We start from the raw sequence: 17,373 nt of genomic DNA, 5'->3' as shown, positions 1-17,373 counted from the left end.
TCTGACAGTGTCCATGCCCAGAGCCAGGAAATGTCCAACAGCAGCTCCATCACCCAGTTCCTCCTCCTGGCGTTCACAGACACACGGGAGCTGCAGCTCTTGCACTTCTGGCTCTTCCTGGGCATCTACCTGGCTGCCCTCCTGGGCAACGGCCTCATCATCACCACCATAGCCTGTGACCAGCACCTCCACACCCCCATGTACTTCTTCCTGCTCAACCTCGCCCTCCTCGACCTGGGCTCCATCTCCACCACTGTCCCCAAGTCCATGGCCAACTCTCTGTGGGACACCAGGGCCATCTCTTACACAGGATGTGTTGCACAGCTATTCTTGTTTGTCTTTTCCATTTCAACAGAGTATTTTTTTCTCACGGTCATGGCCTATGACCGCTACATTGCCATCTGCAAACCCCTGCACTACGGGACCCTCCTGGGCAGCAGAGCTTGTGGCCACATGGCAGCAGCTGCCTGGGCCTCTGGGTTTCTCATTTCTCTGCTGAACATGGCCAATACATTTTCACTGCCACTGTGCAAGGGCAATGCCCTGGACCAGTTCTTCTGTGAAATCCCCCAGATCCTCAAGCTCTCCTGCTCACGCTCCTACCTCAGGGAAGCTGGGCTTCTTGCACTTGGTATATTAGTAGTATTTGTGTGTTTTGTTTTCATCGTGCTGTCCTATGTGCAGATCTTCAGGGCCGTGCTGAGGATCCCCTCTGAGCAGGGACAGCACAAAGCCTTTTCTACGTGCCTCCCTCACCTGGCCGTGGTCTCCCTGTTTGTCAGCACTGGTGCATTTGCCTACCTGAAGCCCCCCTCCATCTCCTCCCCTTCACTGGATCCGGTGATGTCTGTTCTGTACTCTTTGGTGCCTCCAGCAGTGAACCCCCTCATCTACAGCATGAGGAACCAGGAGCTCAAGGGTGCTGTGTGGAAACAGATGACTGGATTTCTTCTGAAGCTATAAAGTGTCTCTGTCTTCTTCTACATAAGAGTTATACTCTAACTCATTGCAGGTTCATCCTGTCTGCTGTACTTTTCTCTAGTTGTATTTATTGTGATAATGTTGTAATTCCCTTTGCAATTCACTGCCTGCTTTTCCTTTCTCACTGAATGTCTGTGTCAATGAGGAATGGTGCTCTCTGTGTATAAGAAAAATAAAGAGCCCTTCAGCAAATACTTTTCTGCTGACAGCCTAACTCCAAGGCCTTTTTGGAGCTACGGGGATAGTTCCTGTGTGCATGGGTGGAGGGGAAAAGAGTCCAGCCTGGCAGCACTGCCAGAGACCACCAGCACTTGGCCTTCCAGAGCTGTTCTCGTTCCACTCCCACACTCTCCTTCTCATCCCTTGTGTTGGGGCAAGGCCTGAGTGCTCTGGCAGCCTGGTCATCGTCCTGCTGTGTGTCAGTCCTGTGAGCGCAGGCAGGGACAGGCAATGGGCACTGCTGTGACAGAGCTGGCCTCAGAGCAGCCTTTCCAGATGGCAAGGTGATCTCCTCAGGGCAGGGCCTGAAGGTTTATGTCTTCCTACAAAGTATCTCTCAAGAACATTCCCATTACAGTGGCTGACAGATTGAAAAAGCTAAAAACTGTAGGCCTGCAGGGCTGGGCACACAGCAGTGTCCTCTCACAGCCAGGCCTCCTGCCAGAGACCTGCAGGACCAGCAGAGCAGGGTCTGGGCTGTGCCCCTGTGCACTGGACACCCTGAGGAGGGAGCCTCAGGTCAATTGTCATGGACTTGCCCCTCACAACCACCATTTCCAGCCCTGGGCTGTCACACCAGCTTGGAAAGTTTGTTCACAAACGAGCAGGTCAGCAGTCCATGTTTGCCTTGTACAGAGGAGAGCACAGCATCCACATCATGTACGTGAGCAGAAATGCCATCAGCTATTCTTTGGGGTACCATGAATGCCTCTGAGAGAGACAGTGTCTCAAGGTCACCTCATGTCCTTCCCTCGGCCTTGCACACCCACATCCCACGGTCCCAGCAAGAGCCCTGAGCCGTGTGTGAGGGACAGGATCCCCCTCCCCATTGCCTGGAGGTCAGGGCTTCTCCTTTCTGCTTCAGAAAGCAAACCAAGGGGTTTCTGCGCATCAGAGCCACCTGCATAGGGCCTCAGCCTACCTGTCATCACAGCCTCCAATTATCTGCTCTAACGAGCCTCTGGGGAGGCTTTGTCAGGAACAGCCCTCAGTGGGGCCCATTAATGCTTCAAGGAACTTTGGGGTTTGCTTTTGCCTTTGGCTCCTTGAGAGCTTTGTTGAATCTCTTCTCAGTACCTGAGGTTTATGGTCTCAGCCTCAAATACACTATGGGCTCATTAAAATGCCCCAAGACCTGACAAGCCATGTCTTTTCCATCATTTTCTTCAAGTATTGAAGAATTATAGAGCTAATTAGAGAGGTTTCAGGGGGGCAGGTAAAGAGGATATTTAGGATGAGTACTGCAAACAAGTGAGAGAAGAATGGGATCCCATGGATACTGGTGCAGAGTGTCTCCTGAGGAAGTTGGACAGGTGGGAAAAGCAGTCCATTGAGGCCAGACACGGGATGGCCACCCTTGTTCCTCACATCTCCAACCTCCCTGTTTTGCTCATTGGCCCCCTGGCAGTTACATCACTTTTCTTTACATCAGATTCTCTACTCAAGTTTGCACCTGATTTTACAGCTTCTCTCCATGAATTACTGCATGCTTTCCTTAGAGATCTGGATTTAAATAGGCACAAAGAGGATTTTTTAATTGGCAAAAGCAAAAAAGAAAATGAGAAAGAAAACACAGCACAACATAATGAAGAATAAAATATACTCTATCGCTAGTTTAAGCAACTTCCAGTGAGGTCCATCACCACAACTGAAGAGTTGCCTACAGGGAGTATGAGAGCAATGGCTGAAAGACAATTCAGCTTTACCTGCCTGAAGCTCAAACCATGGAGAGAGGTGAGAGGGATCTGAATGAGCAAAGAGTGAGAGGAGGAAGAACCTCTGGAGAACAGTGGAAAGTGCAAATGTCCAGACAGGCTTCTGAAGAGACGACTGCAGACATGGTGGGTTGAATAAGGACAGGTAGAAACACCTGGATGTTCAGGGGGATTAAATACACACTCTCATAGGCAGAGTTCTGGAAATACAAGCACAGGGTAACTACAATATTTCTTCTCCTGCAATTCATACATATTGTAAAAATCCATATTTTGGCAGGACAGAAATTCATGGACATTTTATTTAAAACATTGAATCATTTCAGCTGATGAGTAAGTTGTGGTTTTGTATTGTTTGTTTGTTTGTTTTTTGAAGAACTGAGAGCAGTTGTCATGTTTTCAGGCAGAGCTCCGTGGTCTGACCATAAGCCCCCAGTGCAAACCTCCAGAGCCCCCAGGGTACCTGAGGTATCTGCCTGGGACTGGCAGTTATCACACAAGACTCATAGAGCCCTGTTGCTTCCATCATGTACATCTGGTCTTCAACACTTGTACACTTAATTAGATAAGTTTCAAGGGTGGAGTGAAGGAGGAAGGTACAGAAAGAGCACTCTCCCATTGATACTGCTGCAGAGTGTCCCCTGAGGAGGTGTGGACAGGAAGGAGCAGCAGTCTGCCTGAGGTCCATCACTGTATGGAGAACCTGCTCCTCACCTCCCCAACCCCGCCATGTCTCTCTGTACTCTTGACTGTGCTAGTGGAAAATATTCATCCATATGACACATGTAAGGTTTAGATCCCTCCCAGAGATCTCCTCATCTCCCCAGTTAGCCCAGAAAGAGACAAACACACACACACACAAATGGGTCTGGGATGGACTATTCTTGAGCTCGAACATCACAGAATCAAAGAATATCTCGAGTTAGAAGATCCCCATAAGGATCAATGAGTCCAGCTCCCCGCTGCTCGCACAACCACATAACACTAAACCACAAGACAAAGAGCATCGTCCAGACACTCCTTGACCTCTGACAGGCTGGGAGCCGTGACCACTTCCCTGGGGAGCCTGTTCCAGTGACCGACCACCCTCCAGTGAAGAGCTTTCTCCTAATGTCCAGTCTGAACTTCCCCTGACGCAGCCTCATTCCATTTCCACCTGTCCTGTTCTCACTGGTCACCCGAGACAGGACATCGGCCCCTCACCTCTGCTGCCTCTCTGAGGAAGGTGCAGACTGTGATGAGGGCTGTCCTGCTTTTCGTTAAAACAAGACTAATTGTCTTTTAGTGAATTTTCCTTTCAGCTTAAGCTCTTCTAAGTAACTGCATATTTCTGCAGTTGGCTGCATGTTTTTCAAACACTGTCTGCTCCAGAGCTGACAACGGCCAATATTGACAGTTTTACTGAGCTAACAGTAGGGCTGGTATGCAGAAGAGGCCTAGGACTAGATCTTATTGCTATAGCAGCCAACATCGCTGGTGAATCTCTTATGTCCCATAAGTGAGGGGGTTGTACTTGCAGGGGGGGTTGGACAGAACAAGTGACGCCAATTGAAAACCGAGTTGTTCCATGCCATCCACGTCATGCACAGTTTAAAGCTGGGAGATCACAAGGGTCTCAGGCTCTTGGTCCATGGCTGGCATCTCAAGAGGAGCCTGCCTGTTGTCCTGCCTGCAACCCTGATCCTGGTTCCAGTCCTTGCATCCCTGAATCCAGTTCCTGTGCACTGCCGAGTCCAGTCCAGGACTTCCTGATGTCTTCCCTGCAGCCTCTGCTGTGACACCAGCCCCTGTGGCAGCATTTTGGCTACTCTGGGAAATACAATATTGGTTTTGTATATTTTGCCTTATTTGTCTCATTATTAGTATTACGAGGAAAGTTTTAATTTTTGTCTCGTTTTGTTTTTTAAATCTATCCAACTTGTAAGTCTCTCTCCCTTTTCCTCCTTTTCCTTTTCCTTAGTGGGGAAGGGAGCGTGGTTAAGACAGAACATCAGCCACACTTTATTGTTGCCACTGTGCTCGGTGCTGGTGAGGCCACAGCTTGAATCCTGTGTTCAGTTTTGGGCCCCTCATCAGAAGAAGGACATTGAGGCACTAGAGAGAGTGCAGAGGAGGCGACAAAGCTGCTGAGGGCCCGGAGCACAAGTGTGATGAGGAGTGGCTGAGGGAAGTGGTGGGTTCAGCCTGGAGAACAGGAGGCTGAGGGGAGACCTGATCGCTGTCTACAACTGCCTGAAAGGAGGTTGGAGCATGGGGGGTGTTGGTCTCTTCTCCCAAGGAGCAAGTGATAGGACAAGAGGAAATGGCCTCAAGTTGTGCCAGGGGAGGTTTAGACTGGAGGTAATTAGGGACATGGGTTAGTCCTAGGGTTGGGTAGAGGTGGAAGGGGCTGGAAAACAGAAGATGGAAGAAGGTGCAGCGTGTGTGTGGCAGCGGGGATGAACTGACACCCTCAGTTTGGTGTCTGGATCCGTGCTGGGCTTGCACATGGACTAAGCCCCAGCTCAGAGCACAAATTGCTGTTGCCAGCCCTGGGTGCCAAGCGCTGTTGCTGCTCTCTCCGCCGTGGTGTGACTCGAGGAAACGACTGCCCTGCCTGCTCCTGCCTTGGGGTTGGGGAACTCGGGGTCAAAAGGAAAGGCGGACTCATGTGGTTATGGGATCTCTGAAGTGTCCTGAATTTGCTTTGCTAATCACTCTGTAACAGTTCCTGAGCTATTAATTCGATTATAGGCACAGAGAGGCAAATGAGGCACGAACCAACTTTCCAGTTAAGGTTTCCTTCTTAGAAAAAAACACACTCCCATATTCTCACTGGCAAAACACTGAAAAATGGACGCCGAAGCAGCATCGGCCTCTTGTGAAAACAGGTAACAACAGATGGTTCCACTCAGGCGATCCTTAGTTGCTTCCTGCACAGGAAAACTGTCCATTAATTTAATCTTTGGTGTACAGGCAGGGCCTTGCTGATGTTCCTGTGGAGGCAGCAAGCATGTGGATGTCAGGCTTTCTGCAGATTTGTGACTGAGTTTTCCTGTTTTCCCTAATAAGGAAAATCTTGCTGTGGACTCCTGAAGTCTCCCATAAGCTGATGGGTTCAGAGAAGGACGGAGAGCTGCAGTTAGCTCAGGGAGGACCAGTCAGCATCACAGGCAAAGCAGACTGGAACTCGACTTGGTGAACATTAATGGAATTTATTGATAGATGAAACTGGCACCTCTCCCCCGTCGTTGGGCGGATCACCGTGCACCCTGAACCGATACAGGCAGGTGTGCTCCGGGTGGCCCCAGTTGCTCAGCACTTGCAGCTGGATGTAATTCACGACCCCAGGGAGCTCGTTCTGAAACGACAAGAAGAAATGAGTCGCCTTTTCCTCTCTGGTACGTGACCACTGACAGAAGTGCCGCAGCGACGACCTCGTTCAACAGCTTCCTTCCAGCTGCCCCGCGAGGGCTTTGGACCTGTCGTGGGCAAGATGTTCTTATCCTGCTCTACCTCATTGGGCCATGAGAACTAGTAAAGGAAGAAGCAGCACCCAGATGCCTCAGCAAATACTCTGGAAAGCTCTCGCCTGCTTTGGGGCACAGGCTTCCACAGTCAGAAGACCCAGTGGTGGTGTCAGGAAAATAGCTCATTGTCTTCTCTAGAAAGCCAAGGAAACAGAATGGCCTGCCTGTCACTGCTCACTGCCAGCACCAACAGAATCCTCAGGAAGCCCAGTATTTCTGGTCTTTAACTGGCAGAGCAGCAGTCGTGCATCCTACGGGATGTGGCCTCTTGTGTGTACTTGGGGTCCAGACAGTCAAGTTAAATCAGAAGAAAGGCCAGCATGGCACACGTTCAAGTACAGGGCTGCCTGTAGCCCTTTGGCAGGGAAACCTCTCCCCATCCAGCTGCATTTCTCCTCCTCTCCTACAGTTCTCCCCCCTCTTTGTCCCCATACCTTCAGCTGGAAGGTCTGACTGGGATTCAGCGTCGCCAGGAAGGTGAACTGTCCCAGGAATGTTCCTTGCTTATCGTGTTCTTCCTTGAAGCCCTACAGAAGGATAGAGGTGGAGGAAACAAGAGCGTTTGATGCACCATGGCAAGACTGAACTTCAGTCGGGGAAGTACAGCGTTATTTCGGATACGTAGTCCAAGGACCACGAGCACAAGGAAAAGATGAGAAGCTGCAGGTGGGCAGCACGCCACACTTGCCTACTCATGAGTCCAAGCTGCCGGTCAGAAAAGGAGCAGACGCTCCCAGTGAGAGGGAGGTAACCTGAGGATCACAAATGCCACTGGCATTGGAAGCCAAGAAGGTCTAGGACCATGCACTGTCCAGCTTCTTTTCCCTATGGCTCCTGGAGTAGCCTCTTGCCCCAGAAGCTTCCTTTCAAGTGGTCCATTGAATAAAAGAGGAATACGATAGGAAGGGAGCGACTCCAACGAGGAGTCTGTTTGTTCTGAGAGCCAGGGGGAACCTTCAGGCCACTCCACTCTTAGAACCACCTTCACCCCCTGCTTAGAAATGCTGTGCAACCCCCTGCCCCCCACTCCAGAGAAATCACTTACGTAGACAGCAAAATCCTTTGGAGCTCTGGAGATACTTTCTCCATGGAACGCTGTCCCTGAGACATGGCCCATGCTGACTGCTCTGGGAATCACTGGCACAGACAGCTTGATGAAGACCTGTCCTTGACTTCCTGGGAAGGGCCAGCAGCTTCCAGGATGATTTTCTGGCTGAACAAAGAAGAAACTACATTGACATGGAGAAGGTTGCCCTGGCCCTCTCCCAGAGCTCTGCAGGCACCTCTGCCATTCTCCTTCTGTGCCGTGCTGACAGTTTGCACAGCGACTGGGCAGACACAGACTGCAGGAGCAGCCTGGCCTGGTAGAAGCTCCCACCGAGAACCTGGGGCACTCTGGGACAGGAAATACTCAGCAGGGAGACACAGGAGGAGAGCAGGTCCATGCGAGAAGGAGGCAGGAGAAGAAGCTTCGAGGTGCAAAGACGGGGGGAAAGGCAACTCTAGAGCAGCATGTGTGGTTCATCCTCCTGACCTGTGTTTTACTGCTTCTTGGTGCTCCTACCTCAAGAACAAGCTCAGGGGACCTCATGTAATCCATCACCGGCATGGAGTACAGGAAGACTTTGGCTTTGTCATTCCGGAGGGATGGAGAAGTCCTCCAATGAATGACAGCAGCCCCTGGAAATTAAAACATGAGCAGAATCATCAGGCAGTGTTGGGAGGAATATTGCACTGTTGACTGGAAAAAGCTTCTCAGTTGTCATCCATGTCCTACAGTGGGTTCCCCTCTTTCTTACTGGAATGACCCCTCTAGAACACACAGCAGGGAGTCATGGGGCTGTGGAAAAAGACAAGAATGTGAACCAGGCTTTCTGTGCTTCCCATGGAGTCTGGTCCATTACAGGCTCTGTCAGTGGGGGCACTTGTTAGGGCACAAGGTGACCCTTGACTTCTCGCCCCTTCTCTCCTACCCCTGGGCACGTTCCAATGCCCATCTTGTCAATCTGGACAGGAAGCGCTTTGGAACTGGTTTGTTTGTACAGTGTCATGGTACCTGCTGATTTTAGGGCGTAATCAGGCATCGGGACCTGCATTTCTTCCAGCTTCTCCAGGGCTTCATTGATGATCTCCTGAACCGCCTGGGAAGGAACACAAAGGAGAGCGCCTGTTGGAAGGAAAAGGAAGGGGGCAAGCAGCTCCCCTGCAAGGCCAGCCAAGGTGAATGGGGACAAGGCCCATATCAGATGGAAGGAACACCCAAATTGCCTGGAAGCCTCCCAGATTTGTTCTGCTGTGCTTGACGGGATCAGAAAGGGGGGGCTGCTCACTCCAGTGCTCTGAATGCTGGAGCTGCGGGAAGGGGCTTTTCCCGTGGAGAGGCCCCAGGCCAGGCAGCACAGACAGACAAGGAAGCGTGGCCATGACAGCACTTGTTCCAGCAGCACCAGCCTGTTGGCTGTGACAGGGAATGGAGTAGGATACGTGCCGGAGGGAGGATAAAACCCCTGAGGAGATCCTTCTGCCTTGTGCCCTTACCCGTCCGGTAAAGCCTGGGAGCCTTCCCTGCTTCACGCCTTCATGGAGAGCCCGCTCAGCCACATCCTTTGCGCTCCAGCGCAGATTGTAAAGCTGTTCCTGGAGCTTACGGAGCTGGTCTGGCAGGGGTTGAGTTTCGATCAGGTCTCCTAATTCCGCTGCAGTGCTCCAGAGTGATAAGGCGCCAAGTCGTCCCACATGGAAAACACCTGTGAGACACACACCAGAGCTTAGAACTTGGTCTAAGGCTGGGTTGTGCCTTGGGCTGCCCTCTCCCCTTTCTGTGTCTCTCCCAAGTGCCATCGTTGTCTCTCCTCTTATTGTCTTTGACAGTGGCCATCATGGCATACGGGCTCCGCAAGAGATGGGCGTTCCCTGCCCTGGACTGTGCTCCTTGTCCTGCAGAAGATTTTCATCCCCCTGGGGCAGGAGAGCTCAGCCATGGCCTCTCCCTCAGCTGAAGAGAACTGGCTTAGCCCTCCTGGGGAAGGCAAGTCACCCCTTCCTCACCCCCACACCCATCCCGCTGGAGCAGGGACTGGCACAGCTCTGTCGGGGACTTTCTGCTCTCAGCTGAGCTCCTCTGGTCACAGCGGGGGAAGCAGAACAGGACAGGATGGAGCCCTGAGTACATCCTAAAGCACCATCCTCAGGTCAGAGCTCTGCAGAGACTCACCAAGAGAGAACAGGCCCAGAAGCAGCACCAGGATTGTTGCCTTCACTGCCTTCATCTTCCTGCAGAGCAACAAGGAGGAAAAGGCTGGTGAAGCTGGCGGTTCCCGTGCAGATCAGCAGCAGACTGGAGAGCAGCAGCAGGGACTGCAGCCCTTGAGCCTGGCGTTCCTGGCGTGTGCGTTGGCTTGGTCCTGCACCAGCTCGAGTCACTGCTGGGGTTGTCACCAGCTGAACCAGTGAGGGATTTGTCATGGCAGCAATTGTTTTGTTAGGGACAAAGGGCTCAAGATTGACTCTGGACTAAGAGCAGGAGTTGCAACAAGAGCTGTGGCCACACTTCCCGTCTGTGGGGCTGGACAGGTATTCTTTGGAAATGGAAGGCACATGACGAACGCTGTTTCTGCTGCCCAGCATCTGATGGGCACTTGTGCTGATCCTGTTCTCCACCCTCTCAAGAGAAGGTTCAGCCTGTGCCCCTACGGCAGGCTGTATCGGGGCCACTGCTTGGGACTCCCTCCATGTGATCCAAAATAGACCTGTCCCTCATTCTGCAGAGATCAAAGGCTTTCTGGGCCTTGCCCCTGTGGTCATGAAGAGGCTGAAAGGCGGCTGCTGCCTTCCACCAGCTCCAGAGCGAGCTCTCAGGCTGCCCTTGTGTTCCTCTCCTGTCCACCCTCCACCCACCCCAGCTGATGAGGTTGAAAACACTCCTGGGCAAAGGGGAGGAGGATTTTTCAAACATACCTGTTCAGACCTTCAACCTTTTCCATCTGCCTCTTGGTACCTGCTGAGGTGCAGGTAACAAGCATCTGACTTGCTCACGAGTGAACCAAAAGCTCTGCGATCTCAGTTCCCTCAAGATCGAGAGTGACAAAGGCGCAGGGAGACCCCTGCTTTTATACCCTGCTGTGCCGACCTCAGCGCTGATGCTGCTTTGTGACATCAACGGCAGTGAGTGATGTCACAATGGAAGAGGCTGCACCACGTTGGGAGGCAAAGTCCAACCTGACAGCAGCGGGTTTTGCAGTCCTCTCTGCAAGGGCAGAAATCCTTCGCCATAGAAAGACTGGAAAGGTAAAGGAACATGTTACTCTCAGAAAACAGACTCTGTCAACCACTCTTCCTCTTGCTTACTGAAGTTCAGATGGTGTGAGAAAAAAAAAAACCACCACAAAAAAGCAAGATTCTTGTTCTTATTTTATGGAGCCCATTATATCAGCCACTCAACATTAAGTCCAACTCCAGTCTGAACCTCAGAATAAGAAATGCCATCTTAAAATCTCAAGGAAATGGAAGGGCTTTGAAGTGGCAAGACCAGAAAACATTCATGAAAGCAGCGCCATGCAAGTCCACAGCCCTGATCACAGACCACCTGCCCCGTTACCTAAGGCAATGATGTTCTCAGCTGATTTGCAGCCACTGACATCTGGAAAACAGCACAAGGTCTCTTGTTGTTTCGCACCGAGCATGTAGGTTGACACTGGAGCTGGTCAGAAAAACATTCACAGTCAGTCTGGTTTCATTGGAGGACACCAGGACAAGTTCAGTTCACATTCACAAGGAATCACAGCAGGTCCCACGAGTCCCTGCAGACCCCGACACGGCTCCTGTGCAGGGTCCCGAGGAGCAGTGAGTGCAGAATAAGAAACCTTCCTTCAAAAGAAGGTCCCCAGCCGGCTCTTTCCCCAAGCTGCACAGAGCAGCAGCTGAGAACAACCTCTGCCACAACTACACCCGGCTCTGCCGTCTGCAGGAGGAGACCAGCTCCTAAATGATCCCCAGCCCTACAGACACAGATCTTCCCCAGGGCAGTGCTCAGCAAATACCAGAGCACAGCGACACCTGGTCATTCAGTTGGAGCTGCTGGGGAGAAGGACAGAGGACTAGAAAGAGACAAATCAGACAAGAGAGAAGATAAAGGAGCCCGGAGAGAAAGAAACACACAGGGAAAAGGCTGGAGAGATGGAGAGATCAAGAGAAATAGGGACGAGGAGCCACAATGAGACAGGGAGGAAGAAAGAGGAGGGTGGAGGAGCAGGACAGAGGGACAAGGGGATGGGAAGGAGAAGAAGGAAAGTTGGGTAGAGAAAGACAGGGACAGGGAGGGGGATGTACAGATGGAGAAAAGGAAGGAGAGAGAGCAGAACAAAGCGACTGAGAAAGAAAGCAAAGGTCAGATGGGGATGAAGTGACTCACAAAGGGAGAAAACGCACAGTGAGCTGGAGGAAGAGGAAAGGAGGGCTGAGAAGCAGCAAAGAGGAAGAGACAAAAAATAAAAGGCAGAGCCAGCTGGACAGGGGTCGATTGCCAGAAGCAATGGGACAGGCAGCGGGGCAAGAATAAAGACAGAAAAGATGGGGACAGGCAGCAGGACAGAGGGACAGTGAGAGGATAAAAGGGGCAGGGAACAGGATATACATGGAGAAACAATCAGCAGGAACAGGGAGAAAGACAGAAGAGAAAAAAAGAGATGAAGAGGGACATGGGAGAGGGAGAGAAAGAAAGAAAGAAGGAAAGGGAGCAGGACAAGGATGGTCAGAGAAACACAAAGACAGGGAGCAGGACAGGGGAACACAGACAGAGAAAAAAGGGTCATGGAGGGAGCACAAAGGGAAAGACAAAAAGAAGAGACAGGCAGCAGGGCACGGATAGAGGTAAAAAGGCCTGGGCTGGGCAGCAGGGCAGAGATGGAGACCAAAAAGCAGCTTTGGGCTGCAGGACAGAGATGGAGTGAGAAATGAAAGTGATAGGGAGCAGGAGAGAGTGACAGAGAGAGTGGAAAAACTACAGAGGGAGCAGGACAGCAAAACAGAGCGGGGGACAGACAGGGAGAAGGGCAGAGAAACAGAGAGGGAATGAGAGGGGCAGGGAGCAGGACAGAGAGCTGGAGCAGGAAGGGAAAATGAGATGGGCAGCAGAACAAAGGGAAGGAGAGACAAAGACAGGGGCAGGGAGCAGGACAAAGGGGTGGAAGAAGAAAAATGTAGTAATGGTTCAGGACTGAGATGAAAAAACAAATTAAAAATACACCGGGACTGGGATGGAGTGACAGAGAAAGGGCAAAGGAACAGGGGGCGGGACAGCACTGAAGGAATAAACAACTGTGGTGGGCAGTGGGACAGAGAGATGGAGAGAGGAAAAACAGAGCAAGAGAGAGAGGAAAGAAGGGGCAGCAGCTGGACAGGGGGATACAGTGAGAAAAGATGGGACCGGGAACAGAACAGAAAGGAAAGAAAAAAAAGGACAAAAAGACAGCAAGAGGGGAAAATGCACAATCAAGCAATCAGGTCAAGAAGCCGACACCGGGGGGGCAGCAGCTGGGGAGAAACCGGGGACACCAGAGACCCTGATGAAGCGTCTCGAGTACCAAGGATGGACTTCAGCAAAGTTATGGCGGTGTTATGGAAATAATTGATGTTTGATGCATTAACTAAGCAGGAGAAACACATGAATATGCAATAGGTGTATGTAAGAAATACCAAGAAGTGCGAATCACACACACGCTCGATCAGAGGAGCAATCTTCCGAGTGTCCGGCGCTGTAACAAAAGTGCTGCTTTTACCACTTTCCAAACCGTGTCAAAGAACCTTTTTGCCGACTTTTCGGTACCATTTCCCCCCGCCCAGGAGAACAAGGCCAGAGCAGCCCACGCACACCTGAGCCAGATGCAGCAACAACATCCCCAGGGCCCCAGTTGCAGGAAAAAGGGCCCCAGGGCTGGGCCGGGGGCTGCTCAGCCTTGGGGCAGCTCCACGGGCGCCACGGCAAAGCTCAGCCTGGCCGCCCGCAGAGCCGCCGCCTCCTCAGCCTGGGCTGCGCTGCCATTGGGCGGGAGGGCTGTCAGTCTCCTCCCCTGAGGTGATCCTGGATCTGATTGGCTGCCTTAGGGGTCACTCCCCCCACAGTGCCCGCCCTGCCCTGAGGTAATGTTTCCTGTGATTGGCCAGCTGGGATTTCTCATTTCCCCCCCTACCAAGTGATGGGTCAGACAACTTGTCAATCATCCATATGCTCCAGTCCTGCCAGCCGTGATTGGTGCAGCCAGCACGGCCCGCCCCTGAACGCTGCCCAGCTCGGTCAGCTCTCGCCACCTTTCCTGCAGGCCTCAAAGCTGGATTGGCTGGTTACCTATCAATCACATGACTTGCCCCGCCTCCTCAAAGGCCATTGGCTGTCCTGGGTCCCCTGACTCCCCATAGACTTCCGGTTGGTTGTTGCCAGGCAACGAGCTCCACCCAAACATGAAACTGTGGGCCCTGATCAGAGGCCGTGGGTGATAAAAGACACGTTGGGACCCCGAACATGAGGATTTGGGCCCCAAGAAGGAGGCTCTGGGCACTCAAAAGGACGGGCAGATGCTGCAGATGCCGCTTTGGGCCCTGAACACGAGGGGACCCTCTTGGTTCCCACCCGAGCTGGGTTTGGTGCCCGTGACCCCACGGAACAGACACCTGTGCTGTCCGGAGTGCCCACGGAACAGACGGAGCCCAAAGCCACGGACTCCATGAGCTCAACGGGGAGCTGTGACATTTTATGGACGTTTCACAGGGCGGCCCATGGGCTGAGGGCAACTGTGTGTGTGTGACATCAAAGGGTGGGCAGGGGAGCGGTGGTTGGTGAGGACGTGTTGGATCGTGTGGGACCTGAGCCTGACGCCCATGGGGTGGAACAAGGGCTGGAGAAAGGACCGTCGTGTTGAACCCCAGTCGGTAACTGAGCCCACGCAGCCGCTCGCTCCCTCCCCGCAGCGGGACGGGGGAGAGAACCGGAAGGGTAACAGTAGAGAACACTTGTGGGTTGAGATAAAAAAGAGTTTAGTAATTGGAATTAAAAAAAAAAAAAAATTAAAAATTAAATTAAAGCAATTGAAATTAACATATGCAATATTAAAAATTATACCTATGATAATGAAAAAGAAAATACCAAACAGAAACCTAAAAAAGTCATAGAATCATAGAATTTCCTGAGCTGGAAGGACCCATAGGATCATCAGGTCCAACTCCTGTCCCTGCACAGGACACCCCACAGTTCACACCGTGCGTCTGAGGACGTTGTCCAGTCTCTTCTTGAACACTGTCAGGTTGGGGCTGTGACACCTCCCTGGGGAGCCTGTTGCAGTGTCCAGCACCTCTGGGTGAAGAACCTTTTCCTCATGTCCAACTGACCCTCTCCCAGCACATCTTCCTGCCATTCCCTCAGGTTCTGTCATTGGTCACTAAGGAGAAGAGTTCTGTTCCTGCCCCTCCAGCTCCTCTTGTGAGGAAGATGTAGACCACCAAGAGATCTCAGTCTCCTCCAGGCTGAACAAACCCAGTGACTTCAGCTGCTCCTCAGATGCTGCCCCCTCCAAACCCTTCCCCAACTTCGTAGCCTCTTCTGGACACTCTCCAGTAGCTTTATCTCCTTTTGATCCTGTGTCCCCAGCCCTGCACACAGTGAATGCTCCAGGTGAGGCCGCCCCAGCGCAGAGCAGAGCGGGACAATCCCCTCCCTGCCCGGCTGGCCGTGCTGTGCTGGATGCACCAGGACACGGGTCCCTCTTGGCTCCAGGGACACTGGTGGCTCATGTTCAACTTGCCATTGACCAGAACCCCCAGATCCCTCACCGCAGAGCTGCTCTCCAGCATCTCGTCCTCTAGTCTGTCTGTACAGCCAGGGTTGCCGTGTCCCAGGTGCAAAATGGTACCCCCAGGATATCTGACAGCATTTGTGCTTACTTGGGTTCATCTCGCCTCATGTACATGACATTCATTCTCACATCTCATTTGTACAATGCAAACATGGACTTCTGACCCACTCATTCAGTGTCTCTCCATGGAGGGAGAAAGAACCTCTCTGAGCTGGGGTGAGAGGCCAGTGCTGGAGATGGAGGTTGTGAGGGATTGGTCCATGATGATTGGGGCAGATTGCATTGGGGGTCCAGTGCACATGGCACAGCCCAGACCCTGCTCTGCTGGTCCTGCAGGTCTCTGGCAGGAGGCCTGGCTGTGAGAGGACACTGCTGTGTGCCCAGCCCTGCACACACGCACGGTTTAGCTGTGCCCTGGTGTTTTAATTTCCAGGCAAGTTTCTCAGAAGGTTCTTGAGAAAAAGTTTGAATGAAGACCTAAGCCTTTCACCTTTCTCGTGGAAAGGCTGTTCTGAGGCCAGCTCTGTCCCACAAGTGCCCATTGCCTGTCCCTGCCTGCGCTCACAGGACTCACACACAGCAGGACGGTGACCAGGCTGCCAGAGCACTCAGGCCTTGCACCAACACAAGGGATGAGAAGGAGAGTGTGGGAGTGCAACGAGAACAGCTCTGGAAGGCCAAGCGCTGCTGCTCCCTGGCAGGGCTGCCAGGCTGGACTCTTTTCCCCTCCACCCATGCACAGGAACTGTCCCTGCAGCTCCAAACACAACTTGGTGAAAGGATCTCAGTAAAAACTAGAGTCTGTGAGGCCTTTTAATTTGTTTAAACACAGATACAGCAAAGCTGCTCATTTACACAGCCCCTCAGTAAACAAAGAAGAGAGTGAATTGGAAAGGGGATGACAATATTATCAAGTGAAAAACCACAAGCGGCAACATAAAATACAGAAAACGGGCTGGGCTTGCAACAATTTACACTGTAACTGTTATGCAGAAGATGATGGGCAGTTTACTGCTTCAGAAAATAATCCAGTCATCAGTTTCCTCAGAGCACCCTTGAGCTCCTGGTTCCTCATGCTGTAGATGAGGGGGTTCACTGCTGGAGGCACCAAAGAGTAAAGAACTGACACCACCAGATCCAGTGATGGGGAGGAGATGGAGGGGGGCTTCAGGTAGGCAAATGCACCAGTGCTGACAAACAGGGAGACCACGGCCAGGTGAGGGAGGCACGTGGAAAAGGCTTTGTGGCGTCCCTGCTCAGAGGGGATCCTCAGCACGGCCCTGAAGATTTGTACATAGGACAGCACAATGAAAACAAAACACACAAATACTACTAATATACCAAGTGCAAGAAGCCCAGCTTCCCTGATGTAGGCATCTGAGCAGGAGAGCTTGAGGATCTGGGGGATTTCACAGAAGAACTGGTCCAGGGCATTGCCCTTGCACAGTGGCAGTGAAAATGTATTGGCCGTGTGCAGCAGAGCAGTGAGAAACCCAGTGGCCCAGGCAGCTGCTGCCATGTGGACACAAGCTCTGCTGCCCAGGAGGGTCCCGTAGTGCAGGGGTTTGCAGATGGCAATGTAGCAGTCGTAGGACATGATTGTGAGAAGAAAATACTCTGTTGAAATGGAGAAGAGAAACAAGAATAGCTGTGCAACACATCCTGTGTAAGAGATGGCCCTGGTGTCCCACAGAGAGTTGGCCATGGACTTGGGGACAGTGGTGGAGATGGAGCCCAGGTCGAGGAGGGCGAGGTTGAGCAGGAAGAAGTACATGGGGATGTGCAGGTGCTGGTCACAGACTATGGTGGTGATGATGAGGCCGTTGCCCAGGAGGGCAGCCAGGTAGATGCCCAGGAAGAGCCAGAAGTGCAAGAGCTGCAGCTCCCGTGTGTCTGAGAATGCCAGGAGGAGGAACTGGGTGATGGAGCTGCTGTTGGACATTTGCTGGCTCTGGGCATGGACACTGTCAGAGGAGGGAATGAAAGTAACACGTTAGGGGAGACTTCTCTGAGCAAAATCAAAGCCATTTCTCACACACCCTCCCCTGCTCCACACCCCCTTGTCCTTTTCCAGGCCTTCCTTCAGCTCCGTGGCTGAGCCCTGGG

General features: G+C 52.2%; 1 protein-coding gene across 1 annotated transcript; it reads right to left on the bottom strand.

The window, feature by feature from the left end:
• Positions 1-797: 797 nt before the first annotated feature.
• LOC135999880 (olfactory receptor 14J1-like) lies at positions 798-16,864 on the bottom strand. The gene is made up of 4 exons (XM_065653452.1): positions 16,321-16,864; positions 7,470-7,525; positions 6,859-6,951; positions 798-890 (listed from the first exon to the last, which is right to left on the bottom strand). The coding sequence occupies exons 1-4, from the start codon at positions 16,862-16,864 to the stop codon at positions 798-800; spliced, it is 786 nt and encodes a 261-aa protein (XP_065509524.1).
• Positions 16,865-17,373: the final 509 nt, after the last annotated feature.

Source organism: Caloenas nicobarica, chromosome 30, assembly GCF_036013445.1.
Source record: "Caloenas nicobarica isolate bCalNic1 chromosome 30, bCalNic1.hap1, whole genome shotgun sequence".
NCBI classification, from domain to species: Eukaryota; Metazoa; Chordata; class Aves; order Columbiformes; family Columbidae; genus Caloenas; species Caloenas nicobarica.
The sequence above is the reverse complement of the archived record's forward strand: the minus strand, read 5'-3'. Positions and strand labels throughout refer to the sequence as shown.

What these genes read in the sequence shown, in the direction of transcription:
- LOC135999880 (XM_065653452.1), bottom strand. Translation starts at nt 16,864, where the DNA reads ATGTCCTACGACTGCTACATTGCCATCTGCAAACCCCTGCACTACGGG. An exon ending in GAGGAACCAGGAGCTCAAGG is followed by an intron (nt 7,526 to 16,320) that starts GTGCTCTGAGGA and finishes GCCATGTCTCAG; the next exon opens with GGACAGCGTTCCATGGAGAA. An exon ending in GTCAGACCTTCCAGCTGAAG is followed by an intron (nt 891 to 6,858) that starts GTATGGGGACAA and finishes CTCATGCTGTAG; the next exon opens with ATGAGGGGGTTCACTGCTGG.